We start from the raw sequence: 20472 nt of genomic DNA on the forward strand, positions 1-20472 counted from the left end.
AGCTTTGTTCGTAGTGATGCTTCCTAAGGCCCACCTGACTTCACATTCCAGGATGTCTGGCTCTAGGTCAGTGATCACACCATCATGATTATTGGGGTCGTGAAGATCTTTTTTGTACAGTTCTGTATATTCTTGCCACCTCTTCTTAATATCTTCTGCTTCTGTAATGTTCAAACTACCACATAATTGCAGTCATGTCACATGCTAGCAAAGTAATACTCAAAATTCCCCAAGCTAGGCTTCAACATTATGTGAAATGAGGACTTCCAGATGTCAAGCTGGATCTAGAAAAGGCAGAAGAACCAGAGATCAAATTGCCAACATCCGTTGGATCATAGAAAAAGCAAAGGAATTCCAGAAAACCATCTATTTCTGCTTTATTGACTGCATTAAAGCCTTTGACTATGTGTATCACAATAAACTGTGGAAAATTGGTAAAGAGATGGGATACCAGACCACCTTACCTGCCTCCTGAGAAACCTGTATGCAGGTCAAGACACAACAGTTAGAACTGGACATGGAACAATGGAGTGGTTCAAAATTTGGAAAGGAGTATGTCAAGGCTATATATTGTCACCCTGCTTATTTAACTTTTATGCAGAGTATATCATGCTAAATTCCAGGCTGAGTGAATCACAAGCTGGATCAAGATTTCTGGGAGAAATATCAACAACTTCAGATGTGCGGATGATACCACTCAAATGGCAGAAAGAGAAGAGGAACTAAAGAGCCTCTTGATGATGGTGAAAGAGGAGAGTGAAAAAGCTGGCTTAGAACTCAACATTCAAAAAACTAACATCATGGCATGCAGTCCCATCACTTCATGTCAAATAGATGGGGAAAAGTGGAAACAGTGACAGATTTTATTTTCTTGGGCTCCAAAATCACTCTGGATGGTGACTGAAGCCACGAAATTAAAAGATGCTTGGTCCTTGGAAGGAAAGCTATGATGAACCTAGACAGCATATTAAATACCAGAAACATTGCTTTGCCTACAGATGTCTGTATAGTCAAAGTTATTGGTTTTTCCAATAGTCATGTATGGATGTGAGAGTTGGATCATAAAGAAGGCTAAGCACCAAAGAACTAATGCTTTTGAACTGTGGTGTTGGAGAAGACTCTTGAGAGTCTGTTGGACTACAAGGAGATCAAACTAGTCAAGCCTAAAGGAAATCAACCCTGAATATTCATTGGAGGGACTGATGCTAAAGTTGAAGCTCCAGTACTTTGGCCATCTGATGCAAAGAGCCAACTCATTATGAAAAGACCCTGATGCTGGGGGAGATTGAAGGCAGGAGAAGAAGGGGACAACAGAGGATGAGATGGTTGGATGGCATCACTGACTTGATGGACGAGAGTTTGAGCAAATTCTGGGAGATAGTGAAGGACAGGGAATCCTGGCGTGTTGCAGTCCACGGGGTCGCAAAGAGTCGGACACAAGTTAGCGACTAAACAACAACAGCCCTTTCATAATCATACCCTCCTCCCAGTCTCTGGCAACCTCTGCTCTGTTCTCCATCACTATCATCCTGGATTTTTGAGAATGTTATTAATGGAATCATACCGCCAGTAACCTTGTGAGACTTGGTTCTTTCACCCCTAATGCCTTTGAGATCCATCCAAGTTGCTGTACATACCAGCCATTCATTCCTTTTTACGGCTAAGTCATATTCCATGGGATGGGTGAAGCACAGTTTGCCTAAGCAACTGTTCACATACTGAATGACATCCTGGTTGTTTCCAAGTTTTTTAGCTCTTTCAAAGAAAGCTAGTATAAACATTCATGTCAAGGTTTTTGGGTGAATCTACATTCTTGCTTCTCAAGGGTAAATTCCCAGGAGTGGGACTGCTGGGTCATATGGCAAGTGTCTGTTGAACTTTGTAAGAAACTGCCAGCATGTTTTGCAGACTGCTCTACCACTCAAAGCCAATTTTAAGCAGTTCTCATCCATTGCCCTCTCCTCTCCAGTCAGCCATCTGTCCAGACCACAGAGTGGTTTCCAGTATCAGGCAAAGCTTCCTTTTAGGAGATGCAATGTCCACTTGAGAGCTACAGGAGGCAAAGGCACACAACTTCAGTTTGGCCTCTGAGTCTAACATGGCCTGGGTGGGTTCCTTGACAGGCTGGGGGAGTGAGAAAAGGGAAGAGGTGTTGGGGAACAGTATCTGTGAACAGCTGGGAACATGATGGTGCAACTTGGACCCCAAACCAGAGAAAAGTTGGTGGTTTGGGCTAAGCCTTAAACATCAAGCTAAAGATGAAATGCTTTTCCAGTCAAACAGAAGTTTACTGAGAGGTGAAAGGAACATGGAATTATTTGTCTTACAACTGGATCCACCTCCCTAAACCCACTGCAAAGGGAAATAAATAGCTGATGGTGGTTCCGTGAACTCCAGAGACCGATAGGCAGAGGACTGGTTTCCCAGGCAACACTTGTAAATCCCAGAGCAAATCCAGGGAAAGTCACGTGAAATGTGTTCCCTCCACAGTGTACTCTGAAGCTTGTGGATCTTGTGGATCTTCCAAATATACAAATTCTCTCTATCTCACCCCGTATCCCTAAACTTCCTGAAGACAAACTGCCAATACATTTTGACAAAATAGCATCATCAGTTTTGAAAAGGCTTAGAAACACAGACCCACAGTTCCTGAGAGATCCAGTGGGGAATATTGCAAAGCTGGTCTCCTTTCTCATACCTATAACAGGAGGATTCTTAAGAGCATGGGACCCAAGAACAACTTTTGGCAACAGTTGGGCTCTAACAGCTCAGAGCTAGGAATGGAACTCAGCCGTGTACTCCCGAGCCATGCCCCTTCCTTTTGGCAACGTATTTATATTCTAATTTTTATTTTCCTTCAAATAGTTTCTAGACTGCCATGTGGAAGGATTAGAATTTACTATTCCCTGGTAAATTCCAGTAAGTTAAAGCAATGCTGTGTCGTGCTAAGTCGTTTCAGTCGTGTCTGACTCTGCAACCCTATTGACTGTAGCCCACCAGGCTCCTCTGTTCATGGGGTTCTCCAGGCCAGAATACTGGAGTGGGTAGCCATTCTATTGTCCAGAGGATCTTTCTGACCCAGGGATCCAACCTGTGTCTCTTAGGTCTCCTGGATTGGCAGGCGAGTTCTTTAAAACTAATGCCACCTGAGAATCCCTAAAGCAGTACCTGTTACTTTTAATTCTGTTCTAAAGATAGGTTGTTTTGGCTCCTTGGGAACTGTAGCAATTTTTTTCCCCTGTCATCTAGAATGGTCTCATACAAGACAGCTGATACCCTTGTTTTAGCCTGGAAAACAGTTTTGTTGGTCTTCCATCTTGAAAAATCATTCAGATTGGGAAGTGGGCCACAAACAATTCAGTGACTTGAGTTAAAAAAAAAAAAAAGGCTTAGAAAATCCAGTTCAGCAAGATATTCAAACCAATGTTTGGAAGCCAAGGTATAACTCAAAGGAGTTTAAAGAATAAGACTATTTCTCAGCATACATCTACCATTTATCCCCTACTTGGTGAACTTGTACAGAGCTCAGGCACTCATGCAGGCCTTTAAACCAGCATGCACCATCCTCAAAATGAGTATTTCTCCTACAGATCTCTTGGGAAGATTTCTTAAAGAAACTTTATTTTGAAATAATTATAGAAAAGTTGCAAAGGTAACCTGGAGGATAGCCTGTGTATCTTTCACCCAGCTTCCTGTAAGACTAGCAACTGGTAGGGAAGTTTTTAAAAAATCCTCATGGCAAAGAGCTAACACCTATCCTACTCAAACTCTTCCAGAAAATTTCAGAGGAAGGTAAACTTCCAAATTCATTCTATGAGGCCACCATCACCCTAATACCAAAACCATACAAAGATGCCACAAAAAAGAAAAATACAGGCCAATATCACTGATAAACATAGATGCAAAAATCCTTAACAAAATTCTAGCAAACGGAATCCAACAACATGTTAAAAAGATCATACATTATGACCAAGTGGGCTTTATCCCAGGGATGCAAGGATTCTTCAATATTCACAAATCAATCAATGTGATACACCACACTAACAAATTGAAAGATAAAAACCATATGATTATCTCAATAGATGCAGAGAAAGCCTTTGACAAAATTCAACATCCACTTATGATAAAAACCCTCCAGAAACCAGGAATAGAAGGAAAATACCTCAACATAATAAAAGCTATATATGACAAACCCACAGCAAACATTATCCTCAATGGTGAAAAACTGAAAGCATTTCCCCTAAAATCAGGAACAAAACAAGGGTGCCCACTCTCACCACTACTATTCAACATAGTTTTGGAAGTTTTAGCCACATCAATCAGAGAAGAAAAAAAAAAAAAAGAAAGGAATCCAGATTGGAAAAGAAGAAGTAAAACTCTCACTGTTCACAGATGACATGATCCTCTACATAGAAAACCCTAAAGACTCCACCAGAAAATTACTAGAGCTGATCAATGAATATAGTAAATTTTCAGGATATAAAATTAACATACAGAAATCCCTTGCATTCCTATACACTAACAATGAGAAAACAGAAAGAGAAATTAAGGAAACAATTCCATTTACCATTTCAATGAAAAGAATAAAATACTTAGGAATAAATATACCTAAAGAAACAAAAGACGTATATATAGAAAACTATAAAACACTGATGAAAGAAATTAAAGATGACACAAATAGATGGAGAAATATACCATGTTCATGGATAAGAAGAATTAATATAGTGAAAATGAGTATACTACCCAAAGCAATCTATAGATTCAATGCAATCCCTATCAAGCTACCAACAGTATTTTTCAGAGAACTAGGACAAATAATTTCACAATCTGTATGGACATACAAAAAAACCTCAAATAGCCAAAGCAATCTTGAGAAAGAAGAATGGAACTGGAGGAATCAACCTGCCTGACTTCAGACTATACTACAAAGCTACAGTCATCAAGACAGTGTGGTACTGGCACAAAGACAGAAATATAGATCAATGGAATAAAATAGAAAGCCCAGAGATAAACCCATGCACCTATGGACACCTTATCTTTAACAAAGGAGGCAAGAATATACAATGGAGAAAAGGCAATCTCTTTAATAAGTGGTTCTGGAAAAACTGGTCAAGAATGAAAGAATGAGAAATGAATGAAACTAGAGCACTTTCTAACACCATACACAAAAATAAACTCAAAATGGACTAAAGATCTAAATGTAAGACCATAAACTATAAAACTCCTAGAGGAAAACATAGGCAAAACACTCTGACATAAATCACAGCAGGATCCTCTATGATCCACCTCCCAGAGTAATGGAAACAAAAGCAAAAATAAATGAATGGGACCTAATTAAATTTAAAAGCTTTTGCACAACGAAGGAAACTATAAGCAAGATGAAAAGACAGCCTTCAGAATGGGAGAAAATAATAGAAAACGAAGCAACTGACAAAGAATTAATCTCAAAAATATACAAGCAGCTCCTGCAGCTCAATTCCAGAAAAACAAATGACCCTATCAAAAAATAGGCCAAAGAACTAAACAGACACTTCTCCAAAGAAGACATACAGATGGCTAACAAACACATGAAAAGATGCTAAATATCACTCATTATCAGAGAAATGCAAATCAAAACCACAATGAGGTGCCATCTCATGTCAGTCAGAATGGCTGCTATCAAAAAGTCTACAAATAATAAATGCTGGGGAGGGTGTGGAGAAAAGGGAACCCTCTTACACTGTTGGTGGGAATGCAAAGTAGTACAGCCCCCATGGAGAACAGTGTGGAGGTTCCTTAAAAAAACTGGAAATAGAACTGTCATATGACCCAGCAATCCCACTGCTGGGCATACACACTGAGGAAACCAGAATTGAAAGAGACGTGTGTACCTCAATGTTCCTTGCAGCACTGTTTAAAATAGCCAGGACATGGAGGCAATCTAGATGTCTATTGGCAGATGAATGGATAAGAAAGCAGTGGTACATATACACAATGGAATATTACTTAGCCATTAAAAAGAATGCATTTGAATCAGTTCTAATGAGGTGGATGAAACTGGAGCCTATTATACAGAGTGAAGTAAATCAGAAAGAAAAACATCAATACAGTATACTAACATATATATATGGAATTTAGAAAGATGGTAATGATGACCCTATATGTGAGACAGCAAAAAAGAGATACAGATGTAAAGAACAGTCTTTTGGACTCTGTGGTAGAAGGCAAGGGTGGGATGATTGAGAGAATAGCAATGAAACATATATATTATCAAATGTGAAACAGATTGCCAGCCCAGGTTTGATGCATGAGACATGGCGTCAGGGCTGGTGCACTGAAATGACCCTGAGGGATGGGATGGGGAGGTAGATGGGAGGGGGGTTCAGGATGGGGAACACATGTACATCCATAGCTGATTCATGTCAATGTATGGCAAAATCACTACAATATTGTAAAGTGATTAGCCTCCAATTAAAATAAATAAATAAATTTTAAAAAAGTAATCCAAGAAGGGAGGTGACTCCACACTCTACGAATGTACTGGAATGTATGGCAAGTCAATAAAGCCTAGGCTGGACCAAAAAAATAAAAATAAAAAATCCTTATGGCAAAGCTTAACCCAGACCCATAAAATAAGAATTTCTGAAGATGGGATCCAAGCATCAGTGTTTTTCTGTGAGGTTTCTTCCCAGGCAGGTTCAAGGTGAAGCCAAGATTGGGCACCTGTGCTACAAACACTTCTCAAAGTGTGGCCAACCAACCAACCACAGGCACCTGGGCACTTATTAGAAATGCACCATTCTAGGTCTGCCTCCAAACCTACTGCCTCAGAATCTGCATTCTGACAAGACTGCTGGTGACTGGTATGCACAGGAAGTTTTGAGAAGCATTGCTCTATACAAAAGATGAAACAGACCACACAAACATGGGCCTGATCACAATATTTGTCCAGTGTGTGTGTATTTATTACTCATAAATTTCTTCATCAGCTGTGCGTTAAGTACTTACATAAAAAGATGAACCTGACCACATATTCTGAATTCATGACTATGCTATATTTATTTTTCTCTTTCTGTCTTATTTCACTCTGTATAACAGGCCCTATGTTCATGAACCTCACTAGAATTGACTCAAGTTCGTTCTTTTTATGGCTGAGTAATATTCCACTGTATATATCTACCACATCTTCTTTATCCATTCACCTATCAATGGGTATCTAGGTTGCTTCCATGTCCTAGCTATAGTAAACAGTGCTGCAGTGAATACTGAGGTACACGTGTCTTTTTCAATTATGGTTTTCTCAGAGTGTGTGCCCAGTAGTGGGGTTGCTGGGTCATATGGTAGATTTATTTCTAGTTTTTTAAGGAATCTCCATACTGTTTTCTATAATGGCTGTATCAGTTTACATTTCCACTGACAGTGTAGGAGAGTTCCTTTTTCTCCACACCCTCTCCAGCATTTATTATTTGTAGATTTTTTGATGGTGGCCATTCTGACTGGTGTGAGGTGATACCTCACTGTAGTTTATATTTGCATTTTTCTAACTATTAGTGATGTTGAGCATATTTTCATGTGTTTATTGGTCATTTGTATGTCTTCTTTGGAGAAATGTCTGTTTAGGTCTTCTGCCTATTTTTTGATTGGGCTGTATATTTTGCTAATATTGAGCTGTATGAGCTGCTTATATATTCTGGAGATTAATCCTTTGTCAGTTTCATTTGCAATTATTTTCTCCCATTCTGAGGGTTGTCTTTTAATCTTGATTATTGTTTCCTTTGCTTTGCAAAAGCTTTTAAGTTTAATTAGGTCCCATTTGTTTATTTTTGTTTTTATTTCCATTACTGTAGGAGATGGGTCAAAGAGGATCTTGCTGTGATGTATATCAAAAAGTGTACTGCCTATGTCTTCCTCTTTATTATTTTTAATTGAACTATAGTTGATTTATAATGTTGTGCTTGTTTGAAGTGTACAGAAAAATGATTCAGTTATACGTATACATGTCTATTCATTTTCAGATTCTTTTCCCTAATAGGAAAAGAAAATATTGAGTAAAGTTCCCTGTGCTATACACTAGGTCCTTGTTGGTGTATGTGTATGTTAATCTCAACCTCCTAATTCATAGCTCTACCTATTGCTATGTGAATAAAACATATCATTACTCCTCCAGTGGTTCTTAAGACACAGTGGGGAAGAGAAGCATTAAGTAAGTAATGGCAAATAATTCTTTAGTGTCAGTGGTGGTAAGTGCTGAGGAAAAGGATGGGGAGCTAGAAATCCATGTGATTGAAGGACCAGACCCAGGCAGGGGTGGGAGTTGTGGGGGAGGTTTCCATATGGAGGTAACACCTGGTTGAAAAAGGTTTAGCTAGACAGAGTGGAGGGCATTCCCAGCAGAGGGAACAGTGGGGACTGAGGCCAAAGCAAGAAGAAATGAACAGAAGAGCAAACCAATGAAATGGGTGTCCAGTGATATCCCATTGTTCAAGTCTCCGATATTTTACATTGCCTCCCAAGCTGGATACAACTAGCCTGGCCTTTAAGCTTCCAATTCTTCCTCTTTTTTGTTTTAAACCACTATATTGTTATACAAGTTACATACTATAAAATTTAACCATTCACCTGTTTGAAGTAATTCAATGGTGTTTAGTAAACTTACTGAGTGGTGCAGCTATCTCCATATAAGATCCCGTGTGTGTGTGTGTGTGTGTGTGTGTTCTCAGTCACTCAATTGTATCTGACTCTTTGCAACCCCATGGACTACAGCCCACCAGCCTCCTCTGTCCACGGGACTTGCCAGGCATGAATACTAGTGTGTGTTGCCATGCCCTCCTCCAGGGGATCTTCCTGACTCAGGGATCCAACCTGAATTCTTGCATCTCTGGCACTGGCAGGCAGGTTCTTTACTGCTGTACCACCTGAGAAGCCCAAGATCCCTTGTGCCCCTTTACAATTAACCTGAGTTCCCACTCCCAGCCCTAGGAAGCCAATAATCTATTTTCTGTCTCTTGAGTAATCCTTAGGAGTGGAATTAGTTGATCATACCATGAGTTTAACTTTTTAAAGAATGGGTGAACTCTTTTCTAAAGTGACAGCACCATTTTACAATCGCATCAGCAATGGATGAGGGTCCCCATTGCTGGGTATCCCCACCAACCTTTGGTGTTGTCTTCTTGACTGTGACCATCCTCAGTTCAGTTCAGCTCAGTCGCTCAGTTGTGTCCCACTCTTTGCAAGCCCATGGACTGCAGCACACCAGGCTTCCTTGTCCATCACCAACTCCCGGAGTTTACTCAAACTCATGTCCATTGAGTCAGTGATGCCATCCAACCATCTCATCCCTTCTCCTCCCACTTCAATCATTCCCAGCATCAGGGTCTTTTCCAGTGAGTCAGTTCTTCGCATCAGGTGGCCAAAGTATTGGAGTTTCAGCTTCAGCATCAGTCCTTCCAATGAATATTCAGGACTGATTTCCTTTAGGATGGACTGGTTGGATCTCCTTGCAGTCCAAGGGACTCTCAAGAGTCTTCTCCAACACCACAGTTCAAAAGCATCAATTCTTTGGCGCTCAGTGGCTGTTAAGTAGTATCTCACCCCACCAACCTCTCTTCCCAATCTTACTTTCCAGCCCTCTCACTCTCAAGCCCACTCTTTACCCAACAAAAATGAACCTCCTGCTGTTTTTTTTCCAATGGGGCTCCTTGATATCCCCAAATTATGCCTTCGGTCACTCTTTGAATGTGTTCTTTGACTTGATATTTTTTTGGAGGGAGAGGCATGGAAATTGAGAGCCCAAATTATTAGGAGTACAGAATGCTTTTGATTTCCCCACAACATGGACACTTGCAAATTCCTCCTTCAAACCCGGCCACCATACCTTTCCAAATATCTTGGCTGCTGTCTTAGTTATACTTGTCCTAGATGACTCCCTGGGCCCGAGCTGTGCAGATGCTCGTGCTTCCTTGGAGAGAATGCCAGGTGAAGTCAGAAATTAAGGAGAACTGACTACCCTTCCTATTGTCTGCAGGAAGAAGTATGCATTGAAATAACAGTACATCTTGTTACAAAGACCTAAGTCTCAACTTAGAAACTGGCTTGTGGTAGCCAAGACATCAGAGAATGATTTTTTATTTAGGAGGGAAATTGCTAACAGTCTTGGATTAATGACCACAGACGCATAAAAAGATGCTGTTGTGACAAAAAGCAGCGATCTGGTAACACTTCCTCAATTCCTTTTGCTGAGTGCTTTCTGATTATTTTAGCTTTGATTAGCACTTCCATTAGAAAATAGGAAGAAATTATAAGCAACTTGGCAAATGTTTGGTAGTGAAAACCATTGGAACCCATAGTTTTAATATGTACTGGGGGCTATATTTACACTTTTTAATTTTAATGTTTGTCTTGTTCAAGCAGATAAAGTGAACTATACAAAAATCCACCAATGCAGAAAACCTCTTGGAGTTAGTAGGCATTCTTGGCCCTTTGTAAATATATGCCCACCTCCTACCCCCGCAAGGAATTAGTTGCCAGCTTTCTGCTTATTCTGAATTTTTAGTACCTCCACTTGTAAGAGCAAAATAACTGTCTGCAATTTCTGAATTATTTAAAACTAGGTTTTAAATTATAAGGCTTAAAGTTTGCTTAAATAACTTATACTTGAGTGAACACTTCATTTCTTATGATGAGGTAAGTTGTATGAGCCCTTCAGTGGCCTTAATTCAATCCAGAGATTTGATTATTTCCTCCTGAGCTCTCATGGTTAGATAATTTGAAGATATTTCTCAGATTGAATTGAAACTTGTAAGAGCTATGAAGCCTTATCATTTTGAAATTGAAATTTGCCTCAATAAATAAAAAATCCTCTCAGAGTACAATTTTTAAAGCATTTAAACAGCTATTTGATTGTTTTCATTATTTTCATGGGGAAGCAGTCTTGTCACAAAATTTTATTCCACAGAGTGGATTGAATATGAAGTAGTTACAGTGTCCAAGTAGAAGAGGGAATGAATAATCATGAAATAAGAAACTATTGAAAAATGAGCCTTAATAGCACATCACTGAATTTCAGAGTTGCTGGAGTGATTGGCAGTTATTCAATTTCATCCCCAGATTTCTTAGATGAAGCAGTTGCAGAATGCTCCTGAAATTCAATGTCTATTCCCCAAACCCCATCTGTGTCTTCAAGCTTCCTCCACCCCTTGCTCCCAGAAAACTGCCTTGAGACAAATTTCCCAAAGAAGTGAGAAACCATAGGTCTCAATGAGTCCTGCGATCTTTGGACCTGGATCATCTCTATGAGCCTCCTCTTTCAGACCCTGTCATTCATTCATCCTCTGTCTGCTTATCTCTGGAACTTACATCACACCAACCCCTCTAGGTCCCTGCTTTCCCTCCTGCATATGTTCTTCTGCTCTGTTGGCTCTTTCCCTCAGTTCATGTTCGAGATTCTCACACCTTTGTTAAAACATGCACACATACACACATTCACATTCATATCTGGACTTACAAGTAAAATGACCTTCTGCATTCATGTTTTCTGATAGTTTACAGTCTATAGGCATGATTGATAAAATAAAAATTTGATCACAGGATGGTAAACATCTGCAGATGGCAAACATTTGCAGAAATGGCACCAAAAACATGACGTTGAAAAGCTCAATATGTTATATACCTTAAACCTATACTACCTTATCTGTAGATTGTATCTTAAGAAAAACAATTTTAAAAAACCCACGAAACTGAAGCTGCAGAACTGATGGGCTCCTCTGGAAGGTGGAGGCCATCAAGAGTTCAGCTCCAGTGAGTAATGGGCTTCTGGTGGCTTTAGGCAACCCTTGGCTTATGACTGTGCTACTTTAACCTCTCCTTCCATCTTCACAAATCCTCCTCTTCTGTGTCCATGTCTTCCCTCTTCTGACTTTTATAAGGATGTTTATATTTGTATTTAAGGTTTGCTCAAATAATCTACAGTGACCTCATCTCAAGATCCTTAACTTTATTACATCTACAAAGATCCTTTTCCCTGCCAAAAGTCTTATTTGCAGGTTCTGGGGTTTAGGATGTGGACATGTCATTTAAATGCCTGCCATTCAACCCACTACAATGTTGTCTTTAAATTATTATTTATTTCCAGGGGAAATAAGTCATTCCATTGATCACAAATGAACAGAATGTGGATCAGAATTACTACTTTTTTCCTAGGTACTAGTGTCCCTTTGGATAATCTAATTTTTAGCTCTATTTACATTTGTGAAAGTGAAAGTTGCTCAGTCGTGTCTGAGTCCATGGAATTCTCCAGGCCAGAATACTGGAGTGGGTAGCCGTTCCCTTTTCCAGGGAATCTTCCCAACCCAGGGATCGAACCCAGGTCTTCAGCATTACAGGCAAATTCTTTACCAGCTGAGCCACCAGGGAAGCCCAATTACATTTGTAAGTGCTAGCAAAAAAAAAAAAAAATGCTTGTTATTAAGACAAAGTAGAAATTGAGTAACTTGCTTGTAAATCAGATTTTTTGGTTTGTTTCACTTTAAGCGGGCATCTCGGTCAATGTTAGAACGATCTGAGCAGCAGATCAGGGCAGCTTCAGGTTTGGAGGAACTACTGCAGATCACACACTTCGAGGACTGGAAGCTATGGAGATGCCGACTGAAGCTCAAAAGTCTCACCAGCACAGACTCTCGCTCAGCATCCCATCGGTCTACCAGGTTTGCGGCCACTTTCTATGACATGGAGACACTCAAAGGTAGGTGTATGCATGCAGAGGCCAAGTCTTACTCTTTATCAGATAGTAACAGATGTGCCAACTTCCACCAAAAGTTTGAGTAGGGTAGGCACGTGGCAACGAGAAGAGAAGGAGGTCTTTGATTTCATAGCTTTGATTTAGTGGAGAATCCTGGTTTCCTGTGTTTACTCAGCAGAGAAAACAGACTCAATATGATTTTGAGATCAAAATTCAATACCAAATAACACTTCACAATATAGAAATATATTAAACTCAGAGTTATGAGGGCAAAACAAACCCAGAAAGACTGTTCTTAATAGAAAAAATAATTGAATTTACTTAAAAAATAAAACAACTTGGGCATTCATTAAATAAGGAGCATTCTATGGCCAGACATACATGGATGAAAACCAATAGATTAGCTATAGCTTTTTATGTCTTCAAAATTCTGTGATTTTTTTTTAAAATAAGAATGAAAAGCAGAATTTAGAAGCTGAGTTGGAATAATGCCTACTGGTATTACTAGGAGAATAATGGAGAGGAAAGTTCTCTAGACAAAATAATCCAGATTCTAGACTAGAAAATAACATGATTTGAAATAAAGGGAGTGACTCTTCCCTAGTAAGCTTTGCAGGTTCTTTATAAGAAAACCATTGTATTTATGTACTGTCCTGTAATGAAAGAATCACTTGCCAAATACAGTTGTGTGGCCTCCAATTAGATGTTTAGCTTTTTTCTTTTCTTTTTTAAAAAAATTTTTGGCCGTGACACACAGCATGTGGCACCTTACTTCCCCAAGCAGGGATGGAACCCATGTCCCCTGCAGTGGAAGTGCAGAGTCCTAACCACTGGACCCACAGGAAAGTCTAGCATCTCACTTTTTAATGACATGTCACAACAACACAAGAAGCCACCGTAGCATTGATGAGCTAACATTTTAGATTTGATTAACATATGATTACCTAGTATTGGATTGTAGCTATTGCATAATAATTCAAATTGATTGCTCAGCCAAAATTATTCTTGTCTTCCTCTATAGAGTTATCTTTATTTTCTTCCATTTGTAGAAGGACAATGTTGAATGGGCCGCTGTTGTTGGCTGTGGGGAAAGCTGTGCATAGGCAGGATAAATCCCTTGGCAGCACGGACGCCCAGGTGTCAAGAGGATGCTTGATGTGCATGTGAATGACTGTGTCTGAAAGAGTTGAGATGGTTGGAACCATAGCCTAGAACCCAATTTAGCCAGAGGTCTGCAACTCTAGTTGTTTCTATGTGGTGAACTAGCATGGACTTCGTGAAAGTAAAGGGATAAGACCTCATCTGAAGATTCAGGGCTTTAACCAGATTACCTGCCTGAAGGCCTTAGGCAAGCCTGAAGCCACTCTGTGAAGACGGAGATAGAGAAGCAATTACCATAAAGCTAAGACAAGCTAATTTTAAAAAGTCGTTGATGTTGAAATGAACATTTTCTAAGGAGGAAACATTAAACATTAAACAAAATATTTTTAAAATCATAAATAATACAGAATTTGCTAACTCTAAAATGTCTCTTATTACATGGCAGAGGGGGATCATCTAAAGTTAATTACTAAGAAGTAGCAGGTGGCGCTAGTGGTAAAGAGCCTGCCTGCCAATGCAGGAAACATAAGAGACGCAGGTTCGATCCCTGGGTCGAGACAATCCCCTGGAGGAGGGCATGGCAACCCACTCCAGTATTCTTGCCCGGAGAATCCCATGGACAGAGGAGCCTGGCAGGCTACGGTCCATAGGGTTGCACAGAGTTAGACATGACTGAAGCGACTTAGCACACACAGAAGTAGCAAATGATGAAACCCATGTGGTATCCCAATGACAATTTCTTATAACTCTTCCTCGCATACTTGAGGGTAATTCCCCGAGGAAGAGCAATCCTGCTGGGCAGTAGTCAAGGAAGTAGAGATAGGAAGCCTTTACTCAGCGACAGTGGTAAGAGTTCCACACAGTGTTCTGACCTTCAAAACTTAAGTTTTGTAAAAAAGCAAATGGAAAGCAACATTTAAGTGGAATTTTAAACAAGAAAGAGTTTTTAAAGTTGATTACTTGTTTTTTCAGCAATTTATGATTAGTAATAGTGATTTAAACAGTATCTAATTGGATCATTTATTTCTCATGTTTACAGCCTTCAGGCTCTGTATGTAAATATTCATAATCAAAAATTTTAAACAGTTTGTTGGGCTAAAAGATTTTATTATGAAAAAGAAAGTTTAGGTAAACTGTGTAGCATAGGCAGTGCTTTTCAGCCAGCCAAATATACTTTGTGTTTTCAATGATCGAAGAAGCAACATATGAGGAAATTTGAGGATAAGGGGGGATGGAAAGGAGAAAAGCTGTGGGAAAGATGTCTTAAGGGAATAATTTAGAGACTAGCACCAGATCTGCAACAATGATATTTTATGTGTATCCTTCAGGTAGGAGTTTTCTCTATCCCTTCTAGTGGAAACACATTCACATATACAGGAATTCAGAATGTGGGCAGAGACCAACTAGATTTTTGAACATAAGATAAAAACAGAGAAGACTTTATCTACTGCTGTATAACACATTACCCCAAAACTTAGGTGCTTCAGACAGCATGTTTTGATCTCACAGTTTCTGTGGGTCAGCAGTGCAGACATGGGCTCGATCGGTGTTTCTCCTGCAGGGTCACTCCAGAGGCTTCAGTCAAGGTGTCAGCTTGGGCTATAGGCACCATCTCATGGTTCAGTTAGGGCCGGATGTGCTTCCAAGTTTACTGAGAGGTTGTTGGCAGGATTCAGTTCCAGACAAGCTCTTGGGCCGAGGATCCCACCTCCATTATCACCTGTTGGATAGAGGCCACCCTCACTTGCCTGTCACATGGGCCTTTCAGCATGGTGACTCACTTCCTCTAAGGCTGCAGTTGAGAAGGCAAGAGAGGGTGCCAGCAAGAGAGGGTGACTGCTAGCGAGATGGAGAGCAGTCTTTGTTAACTTCACCATGGATGTGCCATCCCGCCGCTCTTGCTGTCTTTTCTTCATAAAAATTGGGGTACTAGGTCCAGCACACACACAGAGGAGGGGAAGACAGAAGGGCGTGAATGCCAGGAGGTGGGCATGATTGCGGCTCAGATTAGAAGCTCCCAACCACAGAGGGTTTTAACCACCCCTCAGCCTATAATCGACTCGAAAATTCCATGTCAAACTAAAAGAAAGTCTTTAAATGTTGCCAGTATCACAAATTTGAATCATTTCCCAGAAACAGCCACAGAAAGGCTATACAACATTATCAAAATCTAATTTTAAAAAATGAACTTTTAGAGAAAGGCAAGTGTATTTTACAGGAATGTATGTAATCCTTTTTTTTTTTTTTAATTCCCTGAGGCTTGTTTCTTGTTTCCCACAAATTCGTTAGGATGGCCAGAAAATTGCTCCTTTCATCAAAATGAATCAGCTTATTTCATCATTTGATAGAAATGTCAGTATTAGACGTTTGCAAATGAGAACACTCTGACTTGAGGAACACTTAAATTTTCATTCATATGTTTGCCATATATAGTTACTTATGCAACCAACAGAAATGTATTTTCTAATGGTGCTAAAACCTACCCACACCTGACTTAAAGGAGAAGAAATGCTCTCCAGCTATGTCCTATAAATTGCTTAATAAATACTGCTTACATGTTATTGCTTTACATGCATCCATTTACTTCCTTATTAGCCAGCCTCTCCAGATGCACCCAATGTAGTTATATCCAGGACATGGTGTTTATTACTAGTGGAAAGTAGAATTAGCGGCTATGAAGGGCTCATAAACACGGAAAGGAACACAGATTTGGGTTGTAATTTTTCTGCCAACAATTCTTGCTTAAAGCCAACCCCAGATACCCATCTTGTGAAATCAACAAGTTTGATACATACAAGAATGATGGTGTTGAGCAAACCCCGGTACATGTAGGCATGTCAGGGCCATTTGTTCTGCTGACCCAATGGTCTGCCTCTCTGCAGTTATAGACGAGGAATGGCAAAGGACACAGTGCAGCCCTCGAGAGACCTGCGTGGAGGTGGCCAGTGAGCTGGGGAGCAGCACAGACACATTTTTCAAGCCTCCCTGTGTGAACGTGTTCCGGTGTGGTGGCTGCTGCAATGAAGAGAGCCTCGTCTGTGTCAATACCAGCACGTCATACGTTTCCAAACAGGTAGGAGGACATGCACCCTCTGTGGCCCTGATGCTGGTGGCATTGACAGCTACATCTCAGCTGGTTGCCAAATGCTGGCTCAGTGCTTTAGGTGCATCATCTTATTTAACCCTGAAACAAGCTCAAAGGGTAGCTTATCATCTTATAGATGAGGACACGGAGAGTTAGAGAGGAGCTCCAGATGTACCCGAGGTAGTTATATCTAGGACTGTCTCTCTGATGCTATGATGTCAAGGATCAGAAAATCATATGGAAGCCACTAGGGCAGACATTTCCAGGAACAAAGATAGCCACGCTGACTTGTCTTATTAATTAGGTACCACATTGCTCAAATGGAGTGATTGAGAAGAGTTTGATGAAGGGAATGGGCAGGGTAGGGGAAGGAAGAAGGGCTGGTGAAGTACCCAGAGCTGCTAGAAAGGGGGCGCTGTTCCCACCCTTAGACTGAAGAGGCCAGAGGGTGCAGTGGTTATGGGAACCCAGAGAGGAAGTGGGGAAGAGCGCTGCAGGACTGGCTGGGCAAGGGGCAGCCACTGTGCACCCTTATCCTGGCAGGGAGAAGGGGCAGGGTGAGGGAGGTAAGGAGGCTTATAGATGTAGTGATGGAGGTCAGCATCCTTGAACACTGCCCACTGGGGAAGGAGGAAAAGAAGATGGCATCTCCAGAGGGGCAGATGGAGAATATCTAGCACAGAAGACCTTTGGAAAGAATCCTCCAGTCCCCATGAAAGAAATAATTTTCCCTCTTCATCTTATGAAACCTCTTTTGCTCAGTAGATAAGTTTTTCTTTGTATTGCTCTCATATTGTTGTAAAATGTATATGGCATGCATGCGTGCTTAGTCACTCAGTCGTGTCCGACTCTTTGCAACTCTATGGACTGTAGCCCACCAGGCTCCTCTGTGCATGGGATTCTCCAGGCAAGAATACTGAAGTGGGTTGCCATACCCTCCTCCAGGGGATCTTCCAAACCCAGGGATCGAACCCACCTCTCTTACGTCTCCTGCATTGGCTGGTGGATTCCGTACCACCAGCGCCACCTGGGAAACCCATACATGGCATTGCTAAGTCGCTCCAGTCGTGTCTGACTCTGTGCAACCCCGTAGATGGCAACCCACCAGGCTCCCCTGTCCCTGGGATTCTGCAGGCAAGAACAGTGGAGTGGGTTGCCATTTCCTTCTCCACATACATGGCATAGTGGAGCAGTAATAACAAGCTTAGGAAAGAAAACATACTAAAAAGCTGTAAGTCAAACTACATTCCTTTTGGTTTGATGTTGCAAATCCCTCACACATATTGATATATTTATTTAATTGTCACATTTGCCTCTACAATCTAGTCTCATGATTGGGAAAAGAGGTACTGCAATAAAAATTATTATTATTCTGTAAGATATTATGAAAAAACTTTAACAAACTTTTTGGCCAACCTAATACATAACTTATCTTATTCAGAAGGAAAGAATGGAATGCTGATTTGTTTTGGTACTAGGTTAACGTACCCTTAATTTCCCCCCCCCCCATACCTCTTAAAATAGCCCTTAAAGTTTAGAGTTTCTTTTTCTAAATTATTTTAGAGAATCTTGAACTTGTAAAAATTCTGACCTCTACTGTTTGACAATCAGAGGGGAAAAAATGACATGACTATGGCTAAGCATCAACTGTCAGCAGAAACAAAGGTTGCGTAACGTAAGAGGCTTTAGTTCGTGACTGTGTTATACCCTAGAGTATACTAAAAAATTTCGCAAGATGAAGTTCATGCAAAATAAACACTGTTAAAAACACTCTTACTTAAACTTATGGTAGTACCATTACATATTGAAAGGTCAGGACAAACATAACTTTAATGGATTGTTTCCACTTAATAGATAATTGAATATTTTGACTGTTGTCCACAACAAATGAGTTTCCAAGAATATGCTTAAGTGTAAGTGTTCAGCAGTTTTTCTTTCCAAATATGCATATTTGAACATTGTAATAGTGTTTTCCAAAAAACTTCTCATCCCAAAGTTATGGGCTGTTCAGTGAAATACCTCTTAGAAGCTAAGTGAATAAATGAAGACTCTATGTAGCAAGGACTATGTGGAATGGTAATTGAATGGACAGAACATTAAAATCAAGTTCAAATTCACCTGTACATCAGAGAACCACTCAAGAATTAAAGTAATTGATACTCTTGGCAAGTAAATTTTACCTGCTGAGATTCCATCTTGCAGCTCCTGATCACAGCAGTTTCATTCCAAAAAGTAATAAGGCATGTTCTTGAGAGTGTGCCCTCTGGCTGTAGAGTAGACTGTGTGGGTTCAGATCCCCACCCTCCCAATCCATAGTTATATGGTCTTAGGCCAGTTATATAACCTCTCTTTCCATCTGTTTCTTCACCTGTAGAGTTGGGGGTAATAAAACAAACCTATAATGTTGTTATAAGGGGTAAATGAATTAATATAAAGGTACTTACAACAGGGGCTGGCATATGGAAACATAGAAAAAAAAATGATAGTCATGTTACCTATAATTGTTTGGGCATGATGGTCTTGTATCAGTCAGTTTTTACTCTGTAATGCTGAATAAACACCACCCTAAAACTTAGTGGCTTCAAACAATAATGACATTCTCATTCCTGTATCTGAGATTCAGTTAGTTTAGAGTTTGGGCTCAGTTGGGCTTGACGCCAAGCTGCAGGCTGAGTCCAGGTCTGGCCCCTGTGTCTTTCATCCCTTAGACCAGCAAGACTGCCAGATTGTGCTCTTCTCATGGCTAGAGCAAACGCATGAGACAGTGAGCCCTGGAAAGCACACACAGTTCAAGTCTATGCTTGTGCCAAAGCAAGTCACGTGGCTATGTCCAAAGTCAAGGAACAGGAAACTGTATTCCTTCAGTGGAGATGGTGTGGGAAGGGATAAGTAAATCGTTTTAAACAGTTATCTCTTCACCATGGTTGCAAAGAAACTTCATGGCTGTAATTTCATTTAATCCTTACAATTTATACTCAGACTTAAAGCAGGAGCAGGGAACATTTTACAAGCTAACTATTTTACAAGGGTACTAGGGACACCAAGAAGTTAAGACCAAACTTAAATACTTGATAAAGTGATGTAAGGCCCTGGTCTTCTGATTTGCAGGCCAGCATTCTTTCTGTCACACCAGCCCTCATCCTTATTAGCTTTATCTTAATGGACAACTTTGCTGAAGTCACAACCGTAAGGGACAAAGGCAAAAATACAGACTGTAGACATGATTATTTTTTTGTAAAACAAACAAACAAATATATGTATTATAGTTCTCTTTCTCTACTCTAGCTCTTTGAGATATCAGTGCCTTTGACATCAGTACCTGAATTAGTGCCTGTTAAAGTTGCCAACCATACAGGTTGTAAGTGCTTCCCAACGGCTCCCCGCCATCCATTCTCAATTATTAGAAGATCCATCCAGATCCCAGAAGAAGATCGGTAAGCCTTAGACTTGTTACACTTGTTAAGCCTTTCTTACACTATGCTTGCTCTTGCCTTGCTGAAGCTGTGTGTGGAGAATCCGTCATTAATTACAGAGTCGTCTCCCTTGCTTCAAGCTCTTTCTCTTTTAGGTT

General features: G+C 40.4%; 1 protein-coding gene across 2 annotated transcripts in view; it reads left to right on the forward strand.

Annotated features, from left to right (window-relative positions):
• VEGFD (vascular endothelial growth factor D) overlaps positions 1-20472 on the forward strand; it is a 46882-nt gene that overhangs the window by 11202 nt on the left and 15208 nt on the right. For both annotated transcript variants that reach the window (NM_001101043.2, XM_005228423.5), the window contains 3 exon segments: positions 12508-12718; positions 16699-16889; positions 20187-20335. In NM_001101043.2, the coding sequence (NP_001094513.1) occupies positions 12508-12718; positions 16699-16889; positions 20187-20335 (551 nt within the window).

The sequence above is a fragment of the Bos taurus genome, chromosome X, assembly GCF_002263795.3.
Source record: "Bos taurus isolate L1 Dominette 01449 registration number 42190680 breed Hereford chromosome X, ARS-UCD2.0, whole genome shotgun sequence".
NCBI classification, from domain to species: domain Eukaryota; kingdom Metazoa; phylum Chordata; class Mammalia; order Artiodactyla; family Bovidae; genus Bos; species Bos taurus.